Source organism: Odontesthes bonariensis, chromosome 13 (assembly GCF_027942865.1).
Source record: "Odontesthes bonariensis isolate fOdoBon6 chromosome 13, fOdoBon6.hap1, whole genome shotgun sequence".
NCBI classification, from domain to species: domain Eukaryota; kingdom Metazoa; phylum Chordata; class Actinopteri; order Atheriniformes; family Atherinopsidae; genus Odontesthes; species Odontesthes bonariensis.
In genome coordinates, this window is record NC_134518.1 from 35,960,867 (window position 1) to 35,986,892 (window position 26,026).

General features: G+C 40.0%; 1 protein-coding gene and 1 long non-coding RNA gene across 3 annotated transcripts in view; one reads left to right on the forward strand and one right to left on the reverse strand.

Annotated features, from left to right (window-relative positions):
- The window catches only part of htr4 (5-hydroxytryptamine receptor 4), a 222,487-nt gene that overhangs the window by 42,336 nt on the left and 154,125 nt on the right, over window positions 1-26,026 (reverse strand). For both annotated transcript variants that reach the window (XM_075482008.1, XM_075482009.1), the window contains exons 5-6: window positions 22,248-22,401; window positions 15,889-16,445 (exon numbers count right to left, since the gene is read on the reverse strand). In XM_075482008.1, coding sequence (XP_075338123.1) covers window positions 15,889-16,445; window positions 22,248-22,401 — 711 coding nt within the window. The remainder of the gene's footprint in view (window positions 1-15,888; window positions 16,446-22,247; window positions 22,402-26,026) is intronic.
- LOC142397423 (uncharacterized) lies at window positions 694-1,522 on the forward strand. Its single transcript, XR_012772706.1, has 2 exons — window positions 694-943; window positions 1,189-1,522. It is a non-coding gene; the product is annotated as an uncharacterized LOC142397423 (long non-coding RNA).

The following is a 26,026-nucleotide window of genomic DNA, read 5'->3' on the forward strand; positions in this document are numbered from 1 at the left end:
AATACGCTATATTTGAATATTTTGTATATGTATCTACACCATTCAAACTCCAACACTGGATGGTTGCAGCATCAACTAGAAAAAACACATTATAGGTCACAAGTTTTCTCCTCACAGTCAAGTTTGCACTGTTGCTACTGAGGCTCTATGATGATTAAGTAGATAAAGTAGTCACAATATTCAGGAAATACTTCTAAACGTGTCAAATCCTTGTGTGTTTATGCCTGTATATGTGTGTATCTGGATGTGTTGGCCTCCTAAACTTCTTAAATCAGTCTTGGAACAGAGACACACACGAGATATAGTGTGTTTGTGTGTGTCTATATATAAGATGTTTGCAGGTATCTCTGGTATCTCTGTATGAATATTTATCTTTGTGTGTTTGAATCAGACTCTGCTCCAGCACGCAGGTCGGCAGGAGGCTGAGTGCCTGCCGTATATTTCCAGCCAAAGTTATTTTTCCCAGCTGGAGGCAACGCGGTGAATAATAACCAGAATCTACCGTTTGTCCTGCCAGGACAAGTTCAATCTGCTGGCTGCGATAACATTTTTTTTACATCTCTGAAAACCTCCTGACGTTCGGCTTCAGGAAGGAAAGAGATAACGGCGGAACTTCAACACATTTCAGGAGGTTTCTCTGGTGTCGCCACTTCCAATCAGGCGGCTTTTTCTCTGTCCTCAGGGTGAACTACAAGTCTACAAGAGCGAGCTCTCAGTTCAGGCCACAACGCTGAATCCTTAGTTTTTTTAGCACAACATCCTCCAACCAAACCTTCTCCCTCTTCATCTCATTATTGGGTTTGTTTTGGCAGCAAATTCTTCAAGTTGGTTCACGAACATGGAGAATATCTCAGGAATCAAGGAAAAAAACAGCTCAAGTTCACCAGAAACAGGAGTAACATCTGTCACCTCGTGCACGACCCGATCATCAGTACGACCAGAGGTGGGTAGCAACGACTTACATTTACTTGAGTAAGTTTTTGAAAACATTATACTTCTAGGAGTAGTTTTAAATCTCTATATTTTTTACTTTTACTTGAGTAGATGTGTGCAGCAGAAACTGTCCTCTTACTCCGCTACATTAGGCTACAATGAGCTGGTTACTTTTCTTCTTACCTCTTTGGTATTCTACGCCTCATTATTTTTATCCCCCCGCGTACGCCTCATTTTAATGTTTTATTCTGACAGAGAGAGAGACTTCCGCCAAAGGCTCTACCACCTGACTGTGTTCCACCAATCAGACGCAGCCGTGCAGTCTGGTCACGTGACCGTACTCGATCTCAGCGGCGGGACGGGTTAGCTTTAGCATTAGCAGTCGTAGCAAACAAAGAAAGAAACAGATGAAAAATGTCAGAACCAACGGTGGGAAATGAAGACGCAGACGAGGCCTCATACTGAAAGCATGTTTACCTTACAAAGAGTGAGAAACAGCAGCTACATTATGTGTCTTCTGTGTCAACCAAAACAAACGCACATTTGATTGAATGCTTGTGTTAACAAATAAATCAGACGTTACTCAACAGTTACTCAGTACTTGAGTAGTTTTTTCACCGAGCACTTTTTTACTCTTACTCACGTAATTATTTGGATGAATACTTTTTACTTTTACTTGAGTCATATTATTCTAAAGTAACAGTACTTTTACTTGAATACAATGTTCTCTGTTCTTACAGCTAACTTTCCACCAAAGTTTAGCTGCTGGTGGCAGATGCAGAAACAAGACGTTTTCATCAACTTTAAGAGTTTAATTTCACTTTATTAAATCTGAAATAGACCGTAAATATTCTGAAACACGTCATTCAGCAAATGAATCTTTTGAAAATCGTCTGTTTATCTGAAAACAGTCACTTCACATAATTACATCCTGCTGGCTCACATTTTTAGCTTTAATCACATCTAAAGGTTCAATTAGCAGAAACACGATGTTGTACTGACTTCAGCCTCTTTCTTTAAAGGGAAAATCATTCGTCTCATTTGATTCGAAGTGTACAAGGCTGACAAGCCCAAAAGAGCCTTAAAGTTCCCTCCAGTCCTTGATTTATTGGCTTAATAATCAAAAGCCAAAACATCAGATGCAGAAGTTTTCTGTGAGGCTTTTAACATGCAGCTGCGATCAAATAACTCGAATCAGTACAGAAGTTCCTTCCTTGATGTCACCAACATAAAACTTTCTTTTGCTGAAGGAGCTTTTATGTGTTTGGGGGGGGCTCATTAACCCACCTTCCTAATCAGAGATAAAAAAAAAGCTCATCAGATCTTAACTTCAACACGTCTGACGCTTTTGACTGAAGGCTGAAAATAAGCTCAGCTGCCTCAATCAGTTCTGTTTGTCCGATGAGAAAATAAACTGTGTTCATAAGAAGAAATAATGTATTCATAGGAGCTGGTTTCTATTCAATTTAGAGTGATAAAGTGGTTAATTGGTTCCATTTGAAAAGACAATTACGTTTTAATTTGAGTCAGAGCGTCTCAGTTTTTAACGTGTGAGAGACATTTCACTGTGTTTATATTAAAGTGGAGACTTCTCTGTATGTTTCTCTATGAAATCATCTGTAAAGCCACAGTATCCCGACACACTCTGAACCCACAGACATATTATCAGTTACAGAGCGAGCTTTAGTCCATAATAACAATAAGTTGACTCCACTTTAACATTGTTCTCTAGCATTTCTAGAATAGACTTTCTGGAGCGGTCCTTAACTGGTTCAGGTCCTACTTAGAAGGCCGGAGTTATTTTGTTACAATTGGCAACTATGAATCTGAGCGAGTGGCCATGACTCGTGGAGTCCCCCAGGGGTCAATTCTTGGACATCTTCTGTTTAACTTGTATATGCTCCCTTTGGGTCAGATATTGCAGAACTTTAACATCAATTATCACAGTTATGCAGACGATACACAACTTTACCATTACTGTAATGCTCTTTTAACTGGACTTCCCACAAAGAGCATTAAACATCTGCAGCTCATCCAGAACGCTGCTGCTGGAGTTTTAACCCGGACTAAGAGATCTGAACACATCACAGCAGCTTTAAAATCTTTACTCTGGCTTCCAGTCAGTCACAGAATAGATTTTAAAAGCCTGCTGATGGTTTACAATCTGTGATATGTTCAGAGAATATAAAGCCAGCAGAGCTCTTAGATCCAAGGACTCAGGTCAGCTGGTCCAGTCCAGAGTCCAGACTAAACATGGAGAAGCAGCATTTAGCTGTTATGCTGCAAACAAGAGGAACAAACTGCCAGTGGAGATTAAACTTTCACCAAATGGAGACATTTTTAAATCCAGGTTAAAAACATTTCTGTTCTCATGTGTCTATGCATGAAATCTGCACGATATCTTTGAACTTATCTGGACTGTTGCTTGTTTTTAAATTAATTTAAATGATTTTATTGTTTGAATTGTTTTGTACATGAAATGTGCTACAAATAAACTTGCCTTGCCTAGCATGAGGTCAGAATAAGATGACGCTTTCCACTCAGAGGTTTCAGGTGCATGATACGATCTGTCAGACAGCAGTTTGGTGAATATCTTCGTCTTTGTTTTCGGCAAAAACATAATTGTTCCAGAAGCTTTAGCAGAAGGAAAATGAGGTTCTGGGACACTTAAGTGCTGATTATGCTCGCCACATTGGTCATTGCTCAAACATGGCGCCCTAACTGGACTGAAATCCTTCTCTCCTAACAGTGAGGGATAGATTTCTTAGTGTCACAGCCCTGAAATAACAAACAATAACTGAACAATAACCGCTTCATAAATGAGTCACACACTGGAAAAAAATGCCCCTCCAAAAATAAGTGAGAAAAACAACAAATAAAAGACGTTTTTGCTTGAAATAAGCAAAAAAATCTGCCAATGGAACTAGCGAAAATCGGCTTGTCCAGATTTCTTGAAATAAAATGTGATATTTGGGACTTTTGAGATAAAAGTGATCTTGAAATTAGCTTAAAAACCTCTTCAAATGTAAAAAAAAGATTGTTTCATATGAAATGTGACTCAAAACAATTTCATTTAAGATGTATTGTCTTTAAACAAGTCCCTATATCTGGCTGAAATAGTACTTGTTAGGCAGTTGTGTCTTATATTAAGTGTAATGAGATATTTTGACTAGAAATGAGACAAATATACTTGGTAAGACTTAGATTTTTTCCAGTGCACAAACAGGCGTATCAGCTGATCTTTGATGCGGAGCTTTGAAATGATGGCGGGCTCAGCTGAAGCTACTTTACCTCCATGTGTTTAACCTCCATGTGTTTAACCTCCATGTGTTTAACCTCCATGTGTTTAACCTCCATGTGTTTAACCTCCATGTGTTTAACCTCCTCTGGGTTTTTACTGTGGACCAACACACAGAATTCCTTCCTGCTGAGTCCACAGTGAAAGACTTCAGCTCTCTGCAGGTGGTGTGAGCTCACAAACGGAGCCTCGGCATGTCACAAATGATTGAAACTGCTCATTAAATCAGGGCTCTAAAAGCACGACATAAATCAGGGGGCTTGTCATCGACAGAACGGGAGCCGGAGAAATCCAATACAAACATTTGTATTGGACATTTGCTGATATTCCACATGTTTTATGCTCCCCATCTCATTTCCCGTCTTTCTATTTGGATGAGTTATACTCCTCAGCTTCTTGTTCATATTATTTCTGTCTCCATTTCGCAATTATTTTTCTCTTCTGCTGCTTCCTTCTCCTCTTTATCTGCAGAGTATAATCTGCCTCCTCATCTCCATCATTTCAACCCGACCCGCCCTCTTCATTTGTTCCTTCTTCTTTTTAATATCTCCACTTGCAGCCATGACCCCGTTTCACCTCTCTTTTCGTCAGACCCTCCCTTTCTTTTCACTTTAATATCTCGTCTTTTCTGCCCTCTGGGATGTCTTATGATCCCTTCGTTTTCCTTTTCACTCTCCCATTCATTTCTCTTTTGCTATCCTCTCTTTTCTTATCCACTTACCTGTCCTCTTCCCTCTTTTTTCCCACATTTTTCTCTTTTACATCCTTATTTTTTAGCTATTCTTTCCCCTGCTGGAGCAGAATCGCTCCTTGATACGGTTTGTTCTCTCGGCTCTGACAGGTTTGAGATAAATGACTCCAGTGAGACTGTAAACACTCACCGGGCATACAGTTTACCATGCGTGTGAGCGTGTATAATGGAGGGTGTTAATATGCCTTGGATAATATCGGTATTACGGGTCATACTCTCACTTGGCCGGCGTCAGAGGCTGATTCATCACAATAAACCTGCGTATTCACCAAACAGCTGCTCTTCATTCCCAGTTTCCTTCCCCCAAAGACAGCAGTCTGATTTACAGGGGGGGGGGCGCCTGCTCTCCAGCCCAGCCACAGGCAGCTCTACACAGCCATGGTTCTGCTCTTCTATCCTCTGCAGAAGAATTTGTTCTCTTTCTTTCTTTTAGTTTTTTTCCTCACTATAACCAAGGCGATCAACAACAACAAGAGCCCTCTTTGGATACACATCTGCACATATCCATCTTAAATGTACAGGTGCACTGGAAAAAATCAAAGTCTTACCAAGTATATTTGTCTCATTTCTAGTCCAAATATCTCATTACACTTAAAATAAGACACAACTGCCTAACAAGTACCATTTCAGCCAGATATAAATATAAATATCACATCTTATTTCAAGAAATCTTGACAAGCCGATTTTCACTAGTTCCATTGGCAGATTCTTTTGCTTATTTCAAGCAAAAACCTCTTTTATTTGTTGTTTTCTTATTTATTTTTGGAGGGGCATTTTTTTCAGTGTGATAGTAGTTCAATGCAGAGGCTCTGTTAGCTCTTGGCATCCTGGCCCGGTCGTTCCTGTCCTTAGATAACCTCTTCCTCTCGAGACAAGTCCACCCCATCCACAAATGTCCAGAGGGGTCTCCGTATGTTTTCCAATAACTCACTTTTCCCTTTCAGGAGACATGTTATGCGTTCCAGGCAATGTTCCCTCTAATTTTTCATGTTTCTGGGCAAACACGGAAGCTCTCTGAGCACACTGAGGACCACTGTGAGCAACATCACACCTGTCCAAAACCTTGGATCATAGCAAGTTACACGGCTTATTAAAAGAATCAAATCACAGCAGCAGTTTTCATTAGTTTACTTTTAATATAAGTGATTTGGCCCACTTAAAATGAAAAAGACAAAAATCTTGTTGTTCATGAGATGTGTAGTATGTTATCTGTTATATGTGAGAGTCATGCTCGCAGCCTGCATGTTTTGCAGAGTAGACCTTTCACTCGAAAAAGAAAAAATCTCACCCAGTTTCACCGCTTGCTCTTATATTTGCACATACTCAGACAGCCATTCCATCCTAAAAGAACCGCATTTCTTTTTTTCTTTGGCTTGGTGAGTGGATGTGTCGCCATGATAAGGGGCGTCTCTTAGCTCCTAACTCCGCCGCACTGTTGTTAGCTAGCTAACCTGCACGGCGCGTATGGGCAGGGCACATATGCAAGCACTATCAATGCTCTGATTGGCTGCATAGTGTCACTAACCGTATCGTATCATTGGCTGAACACCTGTCACACTGTTATATTGAAAAATGATACAGAAAAACACATTATTAGTCTAATTAATTAGATTAGATTAGGTCTAGTATTAGATATTAATTGATACGTTTATGGTGAATTTTATTTTATGCGCTGCATAGATTTTCTTCTACACTGAGAATGTGCGAGCAGCTCAGAGGGAACGTTGGTTCCAGGGGTAAGGTTTCCAGCATTCGTATGATCCATTGTTTGATACCCGGCGCTGTTGTTTTCTTCCAGAAGAGTGCGATCGGTCTTTTAGCTCGCAGTCGACACATGTCAGTCAGTAACTGTTCACACTTGGAAAACAAAGTGTTTTTGGGATACACACCTAGTATAAAAACCCTGGATCCAGAGGAATGTCCTTCGAGACAAGATGTTCTGTAGTTTGCTTAATTGTTTTCCAAAATGTTTTCATTTTACAGTGAAATAAAGTCCCTTTTTCTTCTGAACATGTTGTGCTTGTGTCTGGAATATTAGGATTATACCTATTCAAAGTGACTGTAATATAGATTTGCATTAACCATTTGTACTGTAGTAACCTTAAGCGTGAGTTAATCGTTTGTTCGTGAGCCTTTGAACAGACTGACTGCCATTTACTCCTCGGTCTTTTTTCCAGGCTTCTAGTTTGAGCGTTGAGTCTTCTGGGGAGTTTAGAAGTATGAAATTATAAAATTCTGAAATTGCTCCTTTGCCTGAGCTATCTTTGCAGACCATTTCTTCTAGATGGGATTTTGGTGGCCTACTTAAATCTTTATTTTTTTTACTTAATGTAGCTTCAAAGCTGAAGATATTTAAATAAATATTTTCTATGTATATTAAATTTCTGACCAAGTACTTCAAAAGACATGTAAGTTAAACCTGCTTGGTATAAATCTTGAATTTTGCCTATTCCATTAGTGGCCCATAGTCTAAATATAGAATCTGCTCTTCCGGGGGTAAAATCTTGGTTTCCCCAAATTGGAGTGAATGTTATCTTTCTTTAATCTCTCAGATAATGTCTCTCTGAGAGGCTGGAGTGGATGATATCTGGTGAGAAGCTTCACTAACAGCAAATTATGTATTAGATACTCCTCATAACGTTTCCCATGCTGTTCAGTAACCATGGAGACGGGATCATAAATATCATTTATCAAAATAATGTTGGGCTGTTCTGTTAAGGTGTTCGCATCCTTTTTTCTTCCTTAAGATGCATATAATTAACTTTAAAGAGTGCAGGAAAGGACACGTAATCAACACAGAGAATGTGTTTCCATCTGAAACTTGAAATGATTTTGAGTCTTTTTTTAAATCAGACGTCAGGATTCTCGTTTTCTCTCATCAACAGCAGGACTCTCCATCATCTGAAAATACGGATGAGTCATGATATTTTCCAACGGGAACAGACTCCACTGAGATAAAGTGAGCAGCGTTCATCAGGCATGCATTAAAGTCACCTTGGGTCTCGCTTCTGAGCAACCTCAGAACCAATCTCAGGCCGCTGCTGATGTACCCCCGGCATTTTAAAAGCTGCGACTCTGACAGGCTGAGTGGCCTTGATGTAATGTGCTCTGCTTTAAGGTTATATAAAACAGGGTCCTTCCTATAAAACCCATCAGGGCAACAGAGACTTAATCTGTGGAAGGAATAACAACGCAGCAGCCACCTGGGAAGGTACCCCACCTGAGAGCCTGTATTTCAAAGCACATGAAACAGTGACTGTGTTCGAAACCGCATACTGCATACTGCATACTGCATACTGCATACTACATACTACATACTGCATACTGCATACTACATACTACATACTACATACTGCATACTGCATACTGCATACTACATACTGCATACTACATACTACATACTGCATACTACATACTGCATACTACATACTGCATACTACATACTGCATACTACATACTACATACTGCATACTACATACTACATACTGCATACTCCATACTACATACTGCATACTACATACTACATACTGCATACTACATACTACATACTGCATACTGCATACTACATACTACATACTACATACTGCATACTGCATACTGCATACTACATACTGCATACTGCATACTACATACTACATACTGCATACTACATACTACATACTGCATACTACATACTGCATACTACATACTGCATACTACATACTACATACTGCATACTACATACTGCATACTACATACTGCATACTACATACTGCATACTACATACTACATACTGCATACTACATACTACATACTGCATACTACATACTACATACTGCATACTACATACTGCATACTGCATACTACATACTACATACTGCATACTGCATACTACATACTACATACTACATACTGCATACTGCATACTGCATACTACATACTGCATACTACATACTACATACTGCATACTACATACTGCATACTACATACTGCATACTACATACTGCATACTACATACTACATACTGCATACTCCATACTGCATACTACATACTGCATACTACATACTACATACTGCATACTACATACTGCATACTACATACTGCATACTGCATACTGCATACTCCATACTGCATACTACATACTGCATACTGCATACTGCATACTGCATACTCCATACTACATACTGCATACTGCATACTGCATACTACATATGCAGTATGCAGTATGTAGTGGGGGGGGGGGGGGGGGTGTAAAAAAATAAAAATTCTTCAAAATAATTCCTTCGTTAATAATTGGTCACACAGAACTTTATTGTATTAACCCATAGGAGCCCAGACCCATTTCTACTTAAATGAAAATGAAAGGGGTTATAACACAGACTAAATAGACCACATAGAACCCATTTCAGATTTTTTTCCCCAGAATACCACCCCCCACTGTCAGAGATCTGTAATGTGACATAGGTGTCACATTGGGAGTTAAGAACCTGGATAATTTCTCCATCAAGGAAAATTATGGGGGACGTAAGGATTTGTGACACCGGCTTATCTGCAGATATTCACATCTTCATTGTAAACAAATTAATAACATAGCTAATTACACTGGTGGGACTGTTCAGCTGTTTCAAACTGATACCTCCGGTTCAGGCTGCTCCTCATCCTCAACACGCACGTCTCTTTTTCAATCGCGGAAAATATTTTTCAAAACTCATCTGGATTGAAGCAGCAAACATTCAGTGTAAGAGTTTAAAAAACGACTTTATTTGATTCACAGCTGCTAGTGTTTAGACCTCGACAAACCCAACTACATTACTTATTTATTTTTTTAACGGCAAACTTGCGACTAGTTAACTTTATAAAGAAGGCGTAATCGCTTGTTTGCTATGGGTCGGGACAACATTGTATTCAAAATATAAAATATTTTATAGGACTTTTTAATGTGTGATTTTATAAAGGTGCACGTGACACCAACCTTTCGTGAATTTCGCCAGCCGTCTTCTTTCGGTTGAGCCAGAGCTATAGAGCTAATCTAACGCGACGCTGAAGCTAGCAAGCTTCCAGGGAAGCGCGGAGGGGAGGGGCTGTGTGTGTGTGTGAAGGCTATGCGAGAGAGACGCGAGCGACAGAGAGACTGAGGGAGAGCAGGGAAAGGAAATGCAGCTTAACGAATACGATTATTTTTTAAAATAGCGTTAAAAAAAAATAATAATAACGAAACGCAATATGTGGCGGCCGGTGCTGAATCTGTGGCGCACCGCCACGATTTAGTCTATGTGTGGGAAACACTGCATTTCGCTCCTGCCCGAGCAGAAATCAGCCGGCCTGAAGCTGATTTCTCTTAAGCTCTAAACTCTCTAAACTTTAGCAACATTTGAAACATTTTCAGGCGAGAAAGTAGTCGTTTAGATCCCCAACGTGTTGAAAACCTGACAAAATACCGGCTATTCACAATTTTGTTCCCACGAATTCGGCGCACCTAAAGCTAGCCGCAGTGAGCAACGCACTTCCGGTTATTTTCACAAAATAAAATACCCATTGCCTTTTATCATAGGGAAAGCCATTACCATACAATTGGTGCTTTTGTTTTGAAAACAGGAAGTGAACCTACCCTCGTTGTAGCTAGCTTGAAACTGCCGTTTTGACAGGAAATGACGATCGGCGACGTCACGTTACGTTGCATCTTGGGTAGTTTGAGTATGAGTAGTAACCTCATGATGCATACCCAACATTTCGGAGAATCTAGTATGCATCCGGGAACTTCTCGCTGACTCAAACTCGCATACTAACTCAAAAAGTTAGTAAGAGTAGTAGGAGTAGTAGGAGAAGTATGAGAAGTATGCGGTTTCGAACACAGCCAGTGTCATACTTTTCTTACTTTAAATCATTTAAAAAGTTACATCTGTGGGATATCAGAGAGCTGGGGACCAGAAAACATATCAAGATTTCACTAAGAAAATAAAAAAATTATTTCAAAAGTTAAATGCAGCCTTTAACTTTCAAGCAGAAGAACTGTTGGCTTCCCTTATCGGTTCCCTTTGCTCGCTGAGATGACGTGAATCAGACGGCACGCAGCAGAAGTGTTCATATCCTTCACCACAGGAAGAGCAAAAGGAAAACCAGCCACTGACAATGTTCTGTTAGAACAACACAATTACGTCCCCTCGGTTTGAGATCAGATAAAAGTTGGTGCTAATTTTCTGTCAGTCAGTGAGCTGATCGATGATTATCACAGATTCTCTCAATGATGAGACGTGACCATATCTGGTAAGAGTTTGAAACTAGAAGAGTAGTTGCTAGTAGATATTTCCAGTAATTACTGCATGTGAACAAGCATCTAATATACTGTCCAGACGTGTAAAACGTCCTGTGTCCTGTAGCTACTCGTGCTGGTTAAACTGATATCACACAGGTTAAAGACATCCAGGGTGGATCCTCTGTACTCCACAAGAATCGATCTGTTGTCATCGGTGTGAGGATCAATGCGCGCCTCAGACACGCTAATCCGACACGTCTGTGTTCGTATTGAACGCTGCAGCTCCCTGATATGTCTCACATGTCAGACTAAGGGAAGCTGTGTAGAAAGCTTCCTATAAGCCCTCCGATAGGCCCGGATAACAACAACACAGCAGCTCTGAGCTAACAGGATGCGTTCATTCAATCATTGGTCTTAAAGTATTGGTGGAATAAAGACAAATAATGCCTTATTTAGAGGCTGTATTGTCTCTGTTCTCTCCCGTTATATGGATATACGCCGATCTCAGTGATCTAAATATCTCCCGAAGGACGCCGACTTTCACCAAACTGTTATCGGTGAGCAGATGAACGTATTTTATGCCAGAAATAAAGTCCAGGTTTAAAAAAACCTGACTTCCCCTTTAAGGACGACACTGGAAAAAATCTAAATCTTACCAAGTATATTTGTCTCATTGAGTATCTCATTACACTTAATATCAGACACAACTGCCTAACAAGTTCCATTTCAGCCAGATATAGGGACTTGTTTTAATACAATACATCTGGAATATCTTGTTAAGTGAAAAAGTCTTAAACATATATTTTTGAGTCACATATCACATGAAACAAGCTTTTTTTTTTCATTTGAAGAGGTTTTTAAGCTAATTTCAAGATCACTTTTAACTCAAAAGTCCTAAATATCACATCTTATTTCAAGAAATCTTGACAAGATGATTTTCACTAGTTCCATTGGTAGTTTTTTTAACTTATTTTTGGAGGGGCATTTTTTCCAGTGTAGAGTTATTAAGCACTGACCCTAAACATTGATGTGCCCTCTTTAATTTTGTGCCTTCTGAAAATCGGGTCGTCGTTCGTGTGCTTTGTTATTCTGAGCTGCAGACACACTGACCGATGGTGCCCAAACCTCAGGATGCCGCTGTGGTCTACACCCTGATGTGAGCAGAAGCTCGTATCCTGTAAATCTCGAATGGCCCACTTGTCAGGTTCAGGCCCTCTTGGGACACCAAAACTTAATGGATGGCTTCCAGAGAACGGCCACAAGGCTCTGAAGTCTAGACGTGTCCAGACAGTGGGAGGTGTAATGAATGTGCTCGCCACAGAGGATGATCTATGCACCAAGTAGCTGAATATTTTCTCCAGCCGGGAAACAAAACACATAGACGTCCCCAGGTATGGATTTCTTTTGTTAAAAAACCCCAAACACACATGGTTGGAAAGCTTTGTCAGTGTTGGATGAAGCAAACAGGGACCAGATTTACTGAACTGGACACATTAGAAGAAACAGTAGCCAATTCTGCACATGAGCTGCCAACTTGATTCAGATTCAGTTTTATTTGTGTCCCCGTGGGGCAATTAGTGTTGCAGCAAGTAAAAAGGACATAAAACATAAGAGACATATAATTAAAAGTCAAAGAGGGAGGGATAACACAGTGTGCTGAAACAACATCAGTAGCAGCACCAAAAAGTAGCGAAAGTGCGTATCATCAATTTCTGCACTGGAAAAAATCAAAGTCTTACCAAGTATATTTGTCTCATTTCTCGTCAAAATATCTCATTACACTTAATATAAGACACAACTGCCTAACAAGCACCATTTCAGCCAGATATAGGGACTTGTTTTAATACAATACATCTGGAATATCTTGTTAAATGAAAAAGTCTTGAAAACAAATTGTTTTGAGTCACATATCACATGAAACAAGATTTTTTTTCTTTATTTGAAGGTTTTTAAGCTAATTTCAAGATCACTTTTATCTCAAAAGTCCTAAATATCACATCTTATTTCAAGAAATCTGGACAAGCCGATTTTCACTAGTTCCACTGGCAGATTTTTTTGCTTATTTCAAGCAAAAACGTCTTTTATTTGTTGTTTTTCTTACTTATTTTTGGAGGGGCATTTTTTCCAGTGTGTTGAACCTGCTTTGTGAAACGGACCCCAGGTCATTTATCTCACAAAACGAGATAAAAAGCACAAATCCGGGGCTGCTTTTTAAGACTTTCGTGAAATAAATTCCCACATTCTCATCAGTGTCCAAAGCCATCAGTCTTCAGCTTGGATTTCTCTCGGTGGAACAAGAAAAAAAAACTTAGAGTATTTCAACACATGACAGTGATGCACGAGGTTCTGGCTTCCACATTATTTGTGAAAAGGTCTGTTGAACAGCTGAAGGAAAGGCCTAATAGCACATAATCTGCTTCAGATAAACAAAGCATTTAATGCATTTAATACATATCACTGGTCAATAATCCCAGATATTACCTTTCCTGTGCACGTAATTGCAGCTCATTTTCAGTAGTCCCTAATGGGAAAGTGAAAGGGGGAAGATTACCTCCATATGGACAGTATCAGGAAGAGCTTCCTCTTAATCCTGAGCAAGAATCATCTCAAAGTGGTCCACAAATGTCAGCCAGGAATGAAAATGTTGCATTTAATGTGGACAGAGGAGACATTAATCGACTCGATTCTGTTATAAACACACTCACTCATTGCTCACAATGACCTCAAACTCAACAACTTATTCACTCGTCCTCTCCTGCCTCGTTAACACAACAAAAGCTGGCATCATTTTACTTGTTTTTTACTGTTTTTGTAGCTAAGTTTAAAGTTTTATTTAATGTGTGACAACACTGAGTAGGAGGATGATGTTTGAAGTACCATTAAACCGAATAATGGAAACGACTGACACCTCCTCTTAGTTGCAGTAACACTGGCTACCTGTTCAGGGAGTATCCGCTTTTTAAATTAATGCTCGAAAAACAGAAACAATGTCGATATCAGACGTTAAAGTTCCATTCAGATTACAGGAATACTTAAACTACACTGGAAAAAATGCCCCTCCAAAAATAAGTAAGAAAAACAACAAATTAAAGACGTTTTTGCTTGAAATAAGCAAAAAAATCTGCCAATGGAACGAGTGAAAATCGGCTTGTCAAGATTTCTTGAAATAAAATGTGATATTTAGGACTTTTGAGATAAAAATGATCTTGAAATTAGCTTAAAAACCTCTTCAAATGTCAAAAAAAGCTTGTTTCATGTGAAATCCGACTCAAAACAATTTGTTTTCAAGACTTTTTCATTTAACAAGATATTCAAGATGTATTGTATTAAAACAAGTCCCTATATCTGGCTGAAATGGTGCTTGTTAGGCAGTTGTGTCTTATATTAAGTGTAATGAGATACTCAATGAGACAAATATACTTGGTAAGATTTAGATTTTTTCCAGTGTAATATGTGGAAGGATGACGGGAGAAGAACTTTTAGGGCACTAAAACAGAGAAAATAAAGGTAGGAAAATAAAGACATAGTGAGCAGAAATGCTCTTCGGTCTTATTGCTTCGACTCTCTCTGCTCACATTCATGTTTCTTTCATCAGACGGATAAACACGTAAGACGCTTAACTTTAAAGCATTTCAAGATTTCTGCTCTGATAAAATCCTGATTTTATAACTTCGGCTTCATCTGACAAATTCACCAATCAGGTAGCTTAAAGACGACCTCTGTGCAGGGATTTTTGCCATCGATCTAATGATTGATCTCCCAGAGAGAAAGATATAAGAGGCACAAAGCGTGTCATACCCCGGTATGATAGGTGGCGCTGTACCCATTCCAGCTGTTGCTAATAGAGCCACTTCCTGTTGACCTCTTCACCACCAACAACAACAACAAACTCAGGCATTGGAGAAAGATGGAGAACGCAGAGCCAGATGAAGCTACGTCCCTCTACATTTGCTCTGTGATGAGCTGCTTGTTGGACAAACTCGATGCCCAACGGAGCATTCTCCATCGCGTTGTTTCTTTCTTTCTGACGGCGACAACAACAGGAATATCGTCTCAGTTATCTCGGGGTCTGAATCCGATCCGATCCAGTTCTTAGTCAGATTAAGGTGTCTACATGCACTTAATAACTCAGTCTGATTGTAATTCAGCCAATAATCTGATCCTTTCAGCGCCATGTGACCCCACTGAGTGTTGCAGGACATCGGCGATGCGTTTCTAGATTTGTTGCCATTCGTTGTACTTCTTTATATGCAGCATCATCAGCGGTTGGTTTGGGAAAACAGATGAGGCTGCTGAGTGTATAATGAATGGAAACTGGAGAGATTAAAAGTGCAATGTGACTAAGGATTACTGGTTGTTGGGTCAAAGAAAGTGCTGGTTCAGACTCTGATCAGATTCATGATTTAAGCCATTTAGCATAAACAACAACATTTTGACAAAGCTGAAAGAACCGAGGTTGTTCTATGAAGACAGAAGGACTGAACGTGGCCACAACAGAGTGCATGTTGCACATAAAGCCCTTTATAACACGTGTCCCATGTTTAGGAAGCGTGATAGATTTGGAGAACAGAGATAAGATCATCTCTATCGCACCTGGAAACTCCAAACACTCTGGGAGTGCCGTGCTTTAGAAATGCTCAGTTACACACACTGAAAGGGTTGAGAGGACCTACTTGAGTACGTGGGTGGAACCGTTGATCTGTGTGGCTGAGCAGGTATTAGCGGGAGCCAGGATGGACGACCTGCGGTACCTCTTCCTCCCGCAGCAAAGGATGATGAGGAAGGCACGGCGGAAGGACTTGTTGAGGAAGGCGTAGAGGATTGGGTTCAGCATGGAGTTGATGTAGCCCAGCCACAGGCAGGCGGTCCACAGCTGGTCGGGGACTGTGTAGTCTATGAACGGGTCCACCACGTTAGTGACGAAGAACGGTGCCCAACAGAGGCAAAAACATCCCATAATGATGCAGAGGGTCTTTGCCGCCTTGGTTTCTGTTCGCATGCGGTGGTTGCGTTGATGGTCGGCAGAATCCGCCCCGGCCCCGGCTCGCTGCAGCACGCTGATCTGCAGAGCGTGAGCTCGGGCCGTGATGTAGATCCTCTGGTAGGCCAGCACCATGAGGACCAGGGGGATGTAGAAGGCCACCACGGAGCAGGTGAGGGCGTACGGCTTGTTGACCATGAAGACACAGGAGGTGGAGTTGCTGCCCCCGCTGTGGCGTCTCTGCTCAATCTGGGAAAGAAAAAAAAAGGGAAAAATATGAGGAATATCCACTGTTATGCAGATGATTTACACATTTATCTACCATTGAAGCCACATAGTAACAGTGCACAATGTTCTTTGTTTCATTGTATTGCTGATATTAAGCAGTGGTTGGCCCAAAAATTTCTTCATTTAAATGATGACAAAACTGAATGCATTGTGTTTGGGGACTTAGTTCTTCAAAACTTAGTTCAACCGTCAGAAATCTGGGAGTGACCTTTGACCTTTAATCTGAGGTTGGACAAACAAATTAACAATGTCGTCAGGACTAGTTCTGTGGATAATATATGGTTGGCAATAGATTTACAGCCTTGCATATTAACATTTTTTAATTTGGCGCATAAGAGCTCCAACTCTCCTTCTCCGATATTTCATTTCTGGGAAATGTGCACTGAAGCCTTTCCTGAAACTAGAGTCATTTTGTAAGATTAAAACGGACCCTACAGTGAAACAACCCCAGTAATACCCAGCAGTATGATGACACTTTTATCTTATTTGATTTTGTTGTATTTTATTGCTTTCACTGTTCTTTTATTTATTTTTTTTTGTTTTTACTTTTTCTTCTCTTTATTCATTACCTGCTGTAAAGCACTTTGGTACACCGTCAGGATTGTCTGTAAATGGTGTATAAATAAAATACATTTACATTTAACAGGTTAGTTTCCAGCTCCAGAGGCCGGTGGATGCAACAGTAGAGCTGAAAATCTGAATATTTCAAGAGCACACACGCCTCAAAAGTGTTTTAGCTGCTTAAAGAGGTGCTCTAAATGTGAGTGCTGTGATTTTTTTAAGTGCACTAGGCAGCCTCATTATCCTGTTCTGAGGTGAAGATGTGGATCAGTCGAGTCCTTCATGTTTTAATAAGATGGAGGAACTCCTGAAATGCTCCGTTCTGCTGCAGGATGAAGCATCTTCAGGCTCAAAACAAAACACCTTCTCTGACTCATTCTGCAGAAGAAGGGAACTCTGCATGCCATCATTAATCACTGTGAGATTCCTCCATATCATCTCATCTCTGTGGCAAACCCCAGCTCAGAGCCATGAGATAAACACCAGATAAATCTGCACTGCTGAATGAAAGCTGCTCTCCCCCATGAGCAGATCTCATCAACGGGTCGGCATATATAACTGTATAATATAAAGCTTTCTGAATCTCCTGCTTTAAATCGACTGAACGATGGAGCATGTAAACAGGACAGACGCTTTGTGTACGAACATACAGTCGACTGCTCTCACACCAACACTTCACAACAAGAAATGGATTTATCAAGCTGGGTCAGTCAAAGGTTCCCAGGCTGAAAGGCTCCATGTTGGAAACTATGTTCCATTTAACTCAAGCTTTTTTTACATAATAACTACATGTTATTTACCTTTAGTAAAGTGGGCTGATTGGTGTCTACCTGCCCAAGAACATCTGATGGATGATTTCATCTAAATATGGTCACTTTGGGTTTGTTTCTTTTTAGGGCTGGGCGAGTTAACTCGTTAAATATTTAACGGCGATAAATATTTTATCGCGCATGAATGCGTGTTTTTTATTTTTACATTTAAAAAAAATGTTTTTTTGGGGCTTTTGTGCCTTTAATGGATAGGAAAATTCAGAGAGACAGGAAGCAGGGGGCAGAGAGAGGGGGAACGACACGCAGCACAGGGCTGTCTGTTGCTCACAGGCTTTTATTTTGTAAAAGTCTGTTGCTCACAGGCTTTTATTTTGTAAAAGTCTGTTGCTCACAGGCTTTTATTTTGTTAAAGTCTGTTGCTGTCTGCTGTGGAACCGGAAAAGAAAGTAATCAGTAGATCCACCAAACATGGAGAAGGGTACGGAACTTTTACTCGGCCATTTTCATGTTAAAGTTCTTCCAGACGGCGGAGTCGACAGAACCAAAGTCATCTGTAAACTCTGCCAAGTTGAATTGTCTTCTCAGCGTAGTAGTTCCAGTCTAAAATATCACTTAAAGGCAAAACACACAACTGATAGCAGCAAGTCATTCAAGGAAACAGACAGTGGAGCGAGGCTTCTACATAAAAACTACAGAAAGATGCTGATGTTAAAAGTGTGTTTGCACAACAAATGTTATGGCACTTTCATTCATATGGCAGCACATTTAAAATAAAGCTAAATGCTAAAAGCTATACGCTACTTTTGGATTCATTTTTGGATTCTGCGTACAAATGCGATTAATCGTGATTAATCAGAGAAATCATGTGATTAATTAGATTAAACATTTTAATCGTTGCCCAGGCCTACTTTTTTTTAATCTTGTTTCACATTTTTGAAACAATCGTTGTCTCCTGATCTGTTCATACCTCAAACCTTCCTGACGTCTGTGATGTAACGTGGGTTAAAGTCTCTTTGCTACATCCGTCCTGAGTTCTCCGTGATAAACAGAGCAGTAAAAACGTACCCAAAGTCTGTCTCTTGTCACCCGTCTTTTTTTCTCGTCTTTTTTTTTTTTGTCGGGTTTTGGAGCTCCAGTGCGTTCCAGAACTAACTGGCTTCACTGAATATTCAAATGTCTCTAATTAGACCCACAGAGAGCCCCCGCTGCAGCACAGCACTGACCTCAGACTGCTGCTGTCCTTCACTTTGTGTATCAGAAAAGGAGGAAACAAACCGAGTTCCAGCAAACCGAGCAGGGCGGTTGCAGCTCAAAGTTACCTCTGCTGGCATTAAGTTTGGAGAAAGGTTCATATCTTTAAGTCTTAATCGTACTTCTTTTGTTATCTGTACAACTGTCTTTAACCACTTTGCTTCACTTATTTAAAGGAATAGTTCGCCTCTTTTGACATCCCATACTAGCATTATCATTTATGAACATTTTCTTACCCCCTGCTGGGCATGGGCCGGTATGAGATTCTGACGGTATGATAACCAAAAATATCACGGTTTCACGGTATTATGACTACAGCTCTGAAATGTGTATTTTGAATGTCTGTATTTAAAAACAAGAAAAATAAAAAACTTTTCCATTAGTTACGAAACAGTGTGTTTCAGTGGACACATTTGGGAATTATCTCATTACTTTCAGGATGCAATGATAATAATAATAGATCGGTTTTATTTAACGCTTTTCATAATACTCAAAGCCACTTCCAGTGAATGAAACAACAGTAAATTCCACAAAGTTCTGCTAATCTCCGTCAGGGAGTTCTGGGAGTTGACGTGGTCCCCGTGTTGTTTCAGTGCAGAGTCGTACAGCTGCCTGTACCGCACTTCTTTGCTGAATCTGGATTCCAATTGGTCCATCCTGTTTGTCGTTCTCCGCGCAAATATATTTATTTATTTAAAGTATTTTTTGGGGCTTTTTTTATGCCTTTATTAGATAGGACAGTGCAGAGACACAGGAAGCAGGGGTCAGAGAGAGGGGGAACAACACGCAGCAAAGGGCCGTCCGATGCGGGACCACTTTTAGTGCTTTTGAAACCTTGGCTTTTTTAATATTGTGTGATACCTTGAAACCGGTAACCGGTCCATGCCTACTTGATACTACATGTTTGAGGCCATTATAAAGTACTAGCAACTAAGAATATTAGTTGTAATATTAATATTATAACTTTATTAGTTGCAAAAAATAAAGCGTTTTGCTTCTCAAAACAATATGCGTTCAACAGAGTAATACATTTGCATCACAAAATCGTTCTCCAGGAAAAAGTCAGACCTCACAATCGCTTGGCCCTATTTTCTCTCCCTTCATATCACTGCCTGCTGCCGACGATTGCTGTTGCCTTTTAAACCAGGTCCTGGGACCTTCATTTAGAGAAATCTAATTAACTATCATCTTTGTGAAGATGCTAAAAACATGAATTAACCGTCACGAAGAAGGTTAATAAGATAAAATAAATTAAAATAAACCGATTAACCCAAAAGGATTTCCACACGTGTCCTAAAATTGTAGTGCACAGCAAGGCTCGTTATGCAGAAAGGAGTGAGATGACCACAACCTCTTTAACTGGACATCATCTGTTCGTGACCACAGAAGAATGTCAACAGGAAGCCAATAAGCAGCTTTGTTATTCCGTCTTTTGTTTGCTGAGATTCAGCCACAAATAATGTTTTCCAAGGAAACGTCCTCATTTGGGCAGTTTGACCTCATCAGAAATTAAAAAAAAAAAGACGATGCTATTCGATGTGTGCAGCTGAGTGAACGAACGTCTGAGGGCTGGAAGCTTCACCCTGGTATGCAGGACACGTGTTTCACGAGTATTTTACGTATTTCTGTCACTTTAAGTTCGGTAAAGTTTAATATTAGAGGTTGAGCACTCGGGAGCAGTAAAACAGAACTCTACGGCTGTGTTTGAAACCGTATACTGCAAACTACATACTACATACTGCATACTGCATACTGCAAACTACATACTATTTACTACATACTTCCATACTGCATACTACATACTGCATACTGCATACTGCAAACTACATGCTATTTACTATATACTTCCATACTGCATAATACATACTACATACTTCCATACTACATACTCATCGATCAGACAGTATGCATAGCGTTTACCCACAGTGCATTTCGCTCCTGCCCGAGCCGAAATCAGCCGGCCTGAAGCTGATTTCTCTTAAGCTATAAACTCTGTAAACTTTAGCAACATTTGAAACATTTTCAGGTGAGAAAGTAGTCGTTTAGATCCCCAACGTGTTGAAAACCTGACAAAATACCGGCTGTTTACCTTTTTGTTCCCACGAATTCGGCGCTACTAAAGCTAGCCGCAGTGAGCAACGCACTTCCTGTTATTTTCACAAAATAAAATACCCGTTGCCTTTTATCATAGAGAACGCCATTACCATACAATTGGTGCTTTTGTTTTGAAAACAGGAAGTGAACCTACCCTCGTTGTAGCTAGCTTGAAACTGCCGTTTTGACAGGAAAATACGATCGGCGACGTCACGTTACATTGCATCTTGGGTAGTTTGAGCACGAGTAGTAACCTCATGATGCATACCCAACATTTAGGAGAATCTAGAATGCATCCGGGAACTTCTCGCTTACTCAAACTCGCATACTAACTCAAATGTTAGTAGGAGTAGTAGGAGTAGTAGGAGTAGTATGCGGTTTCGAACACAGAATCTCTTTCTCTACAGTATTTGCATTTTTAAGCTTTGTGAGACCTGATCCGGTGGCACCAGCAGAACAAAATATGGCCATTAATAATGTAAAACCCTTTAGTCGTAGAGTTCAACTAAAGGCCGACATTTTTCCTTTCACTCTGTGGGATCTCCAGAGGTCTGAGGATAAAATCTATCTGATTCCATCAAGATAAAAGCTCCATTCAGAGTGAGAAACGAGAGACAAACCATATTTATTTTGCTTTTTTTAATATCCTTCATCCGCTGGATTTTGCCCAAACAGAAACCTCTGATGTGGCTTTTATTTTCAGGTGTTTCGTATGCTCCCTTTTTCAGCATTTCTGTTTGGCATTAGAAACCATTTACTGCCCAAACGGGACAAAGCGGCTTCACCGCGTGACTTCATGTCTGCAGTGTCATTGGCCTCTCCGACATGTTGATGTCGTTTCCATGGCGACGCATTAAGTATTTCTTCCGTCTCGTAAACAAGGCCGCCCAAGGCTATAATTTCTTTCACAGTAAATGTGGACACTAACTGTTTATGGAAAACATCTTTCCTTTTGTCTGCCTTCGGCTCTCCGTCTCCAGTCTACAGAAGTTTTCTGTTCTGCCAATAAATCTGCGTCTCCAGCTGCGATGTAAAATATATTGGACCACATTACACACCACACAAACACAGGAGCTGCAGCACTCACCAGGTGGTCGATGCCGATGCTGTTCCAGCCCTGCATGATGGGCAGGAAAGAGATGAAAGTGGGAATGACCCAGCAGCCACCGATCATTAAAGCCACTCGCATGGGCGTCATTTTGTTCCTGTAGACCAAAGGTTGGCAGCAGATAGCGTAGTACCTGCAGAGAGATCGTTGAAAGGGGTCAAAATGTGTTCGGCTGCATTCAGGCGGATCATCTGAACAGAAACAGCAGATCTCATACAGCCAAGGCACTCCCAACAGTGTGAGGAATAAACTAGGGCTGGGCGAGTTAACTCGTTATTATCAACGCATGTGTTATTATTTATTTATTTAAAAAAAAAAATGTAATTTTTGGGGCTTTTGTGCCTTATTTGTGCAAGTCTATTGCTCACAGGCTTTTATTTTGTAAAAGTCTGTTGCTCACAGGCTTTTATTTTGTAAAAGTCTGTTGCCCACAGGCTTTTATTTTGTAAAAGTCTGTTGCCCACAGGCTTTTATTTTGTAAAAGTCTGCTGCTCACAGGCTTTTATTTTGTAAAAGTCTGTTGCTGTCTGCTGTGGAACAGGAAAAGAAAGTAATCGGCGGATCCACCAAACATGGAGAAGGGTACGGAACTTTTACTCGGCCATTTTCATGTTAAAGTTCTTCCAGACGGCGGAGTCGACAGAACCAAAGTCATCTGTAAACTCTGCCAAGTTGAATTGTCTTCTCAACGTAGTAGTTCCAGTCTAAAATATCACTTAAAGGCAAAACACACAACTGATAGCAGCAAGTCATTCAAGGAAACAGACAGTGGAGCGAGGCTTCTACATAAAAACTACAGAAAGATGCTGATGTTAAAAGTGTGTTTGCACAACAAATGTTATGGCACTTTCATTCATATGGCAGCACATTTAAAATAAAACTAAATGCTAAAAGCTATACACTACTTTTGAATTCATTTTTGGATTCTGCGTAAATGCGATTAATCGTGATTAATCAGGGAAATCATGTGATTAATCAGATTAAACATTTTAATCGTTGCCCAGCTTTGGAACAAAGTGTTAAAAGTAAAGGGACTCTTGTTCAGATCGTCACCATCTGTGCACAACGGGAACAATAAATCAACCAAAGAATCAAATCACCAATAAACTCTAAGCTGCTTACAGATGACATTATTTGTTAATGTTATGATGAACTTTTTCTAGGTTAGTCATTCCCTTGTGTTTCATTTTGTTTTCAAAGTGACATTAAATTTAATAAAAAGAGTGATTTTGAGCCTTTAATCATGACGAAGATTAAACCAGAAAGGGAGGAAGCTGCTTTTGTTTCTTCTCCATTTCAAACCAGCTGTACTGGCAACTCCAGCAGGTTGTTCCTTCCAGTCCAGTTCAGCCTTTTCATTTCAAACTTTTCCAGCTTCTTTCTCCATCGTGTTCATCCTCACTTGTCCTAATTCTACATATAAACCTTTTCTCTTCCTGATTTATACCTAAAACACGCTTGCATTTCCCTCACAGGACTGTTGGTGATCTGCAACGCGATTGATCTTTATCGAGCAACAGCAGCTTCTATCGTCCCAGGACATTAAGATTGTCTTTAAAAAGTTGAAACATTTGGTCTGATGTAGAACTCGCTGCCTGCAGAACACACATGAGCGCGTCCTGCATCTGTTTGGCCACCAGCTTCTGGGTCCGTGTCCAGAAATGACATCAGACACAACAGCAAGGTTTCCCAGCAGGCTGTCAGCAGAGATACGCCGGATCTCAACTGGATAAATGGAACGGCAGAGATGAAAGGGAGACAGCGTAGGAAACAGAGGGATGTTATGGAGAAAAAGAGGGCAAAGAGAAAGAAGACGAAAAAAGGAAAAAAGAGAGAAACGGGGGACAGGAAACAGCAGAATAGAGTTTTCTGACTTTGGATTCGTTTTCCTTGTCTTGGTTTTTGTGTGTTTTGTTTGATTCTAGTTTGTGTTTTAACTAGGGCTGGGCATCGATCAAAATGTTTAATCTAATTAATCACATGATTTCCCTGATTAATCACGATTAATCGCATTTGTACGCAGAATCCAAAAATGAATCCAAAAGTAGTGTATAGCTTTTAGCATTTAGCTTTATTTTAAATGTGCTGCCATATGAATGAAAGTGCCATAACATTTGTTGTGCAAACACACTTTTAACATCAGCATCTTTCTGTAGTTTTTATGTAGAAGCCTCGCTCCACTGTCTGTTTCCTTGAATGACTTGCTGCTATCAGTTGTGTGTTTTGCCTTTAAGTGATATTTTAGACTGGAACTACTACGCTGAGAAGACAATTCAACTTGGCAGTGTTTACAGATGACTTTGGTTCTGTCGACTCCGCCGTCTGGGACCACTTTTTGAGCTTGTAAAATCAGATTAACTTAACTTTCGTTTTTTCATCTAAGTTGTAAGAGATTTTTAGTTATTGTTTTGTTCATAACTAAATCCAAATGAATTGGATTATTATTATTATTTTTTTCTTTAGCACAAGTTTCTTGTGTTTACCTTTAATTCAATTAATTGAATTCCGACTGGCTTGAATTGGACTTTATCATCTAAGTGCCTTGAGATGACATTTGTTGTATTTGGCGCTATATAAATAAAAATTAATTGAATTCATATTTTTTGTTGGAAATAAAAAAACTACATATATTTTTTAAACAATCAAGTGAGAAGCAAGAATCAAACCACCTGTTGCCCCCCACGGCCTTTCTTAGAAAATGTATTCAGGGATTATTCCTTGTTTGCATTGGTCCTCTCATGGTCCTTCTTCACGGTTATTCTCTGCAGTTCGTTTCATTGTTGGTCTGATTTTCTCCGTCTGATTTTTCTGTAATTTAGTTTTAGTTTTCACAGTTTAGTTTAAGGTTTCTTGGCTCTGAGTTTTCTTCTCTCCACCACCAAACCGTAACAAAGAGGGTGATTAATCCCTTTGCAGAATCGCTTAAATGACAGTGCCAGTGAGTGGAACAAATCCTTTAAATCTTCACTTCCACTCGGCCTGGTCAGTTCCAACATTATTAGATTAAGTCGACTGATGAAGTGGCTCAGACCCTCACCCCTCTCAGACTCCATGTGTCCACGTGTGACTGCATGTGTGCGTAGAACTCCATCAACTCCAGTTAATGTAATTATGCATTTTTCTGACAGAGGGAACGGTCAGTCGGGTGCAGGTTCATAAAAAGGTCTGACTGGGGCACGAATAAGTGAAATTATGTGAGGTTATAGATGGTTTAAAGTCCCAACGAAACAACTGTCGGCGTAATTTCCTTACATATATTACATGTTAGAGAAGCTGCTCCTTCTAATGACTTTATGCACCATCCACTCTGCCGAAATCTGACTTTTAAATAATGCATTTCATTAGCTGGAATGTGTTTCAGAACAGAAAGATGAATGTGATCAGTGATACAGTCCAGTTTTATTTCACAGGAATTCGAATATCAACCTATTTATTATGTATTATTAGGGCTGAGCAGAGATATATCGATACTGCGATGTGTATCGATGTTTTGTTTCCCCGGTAAAGTATCGCTTTTTATTTTTTATCTGTTAAAGCTTTATTGAAAAGCCAGATGTTAGAATTAGTGAAAACACAGAACATTAATATAATACGATGCCAGGGGGTCACATTATACAAATCAGTGATAAATTAGTTCATATTAACATTGTATAAAGTGCACAGCTCTCACGTTTGTTTCTGTTTGTCTGGCGGTGTTGTTCTTCCGGTTCAAAGGTCAAACCACCGGTCCAATCAGAGACGATTCATGTCAAATCACA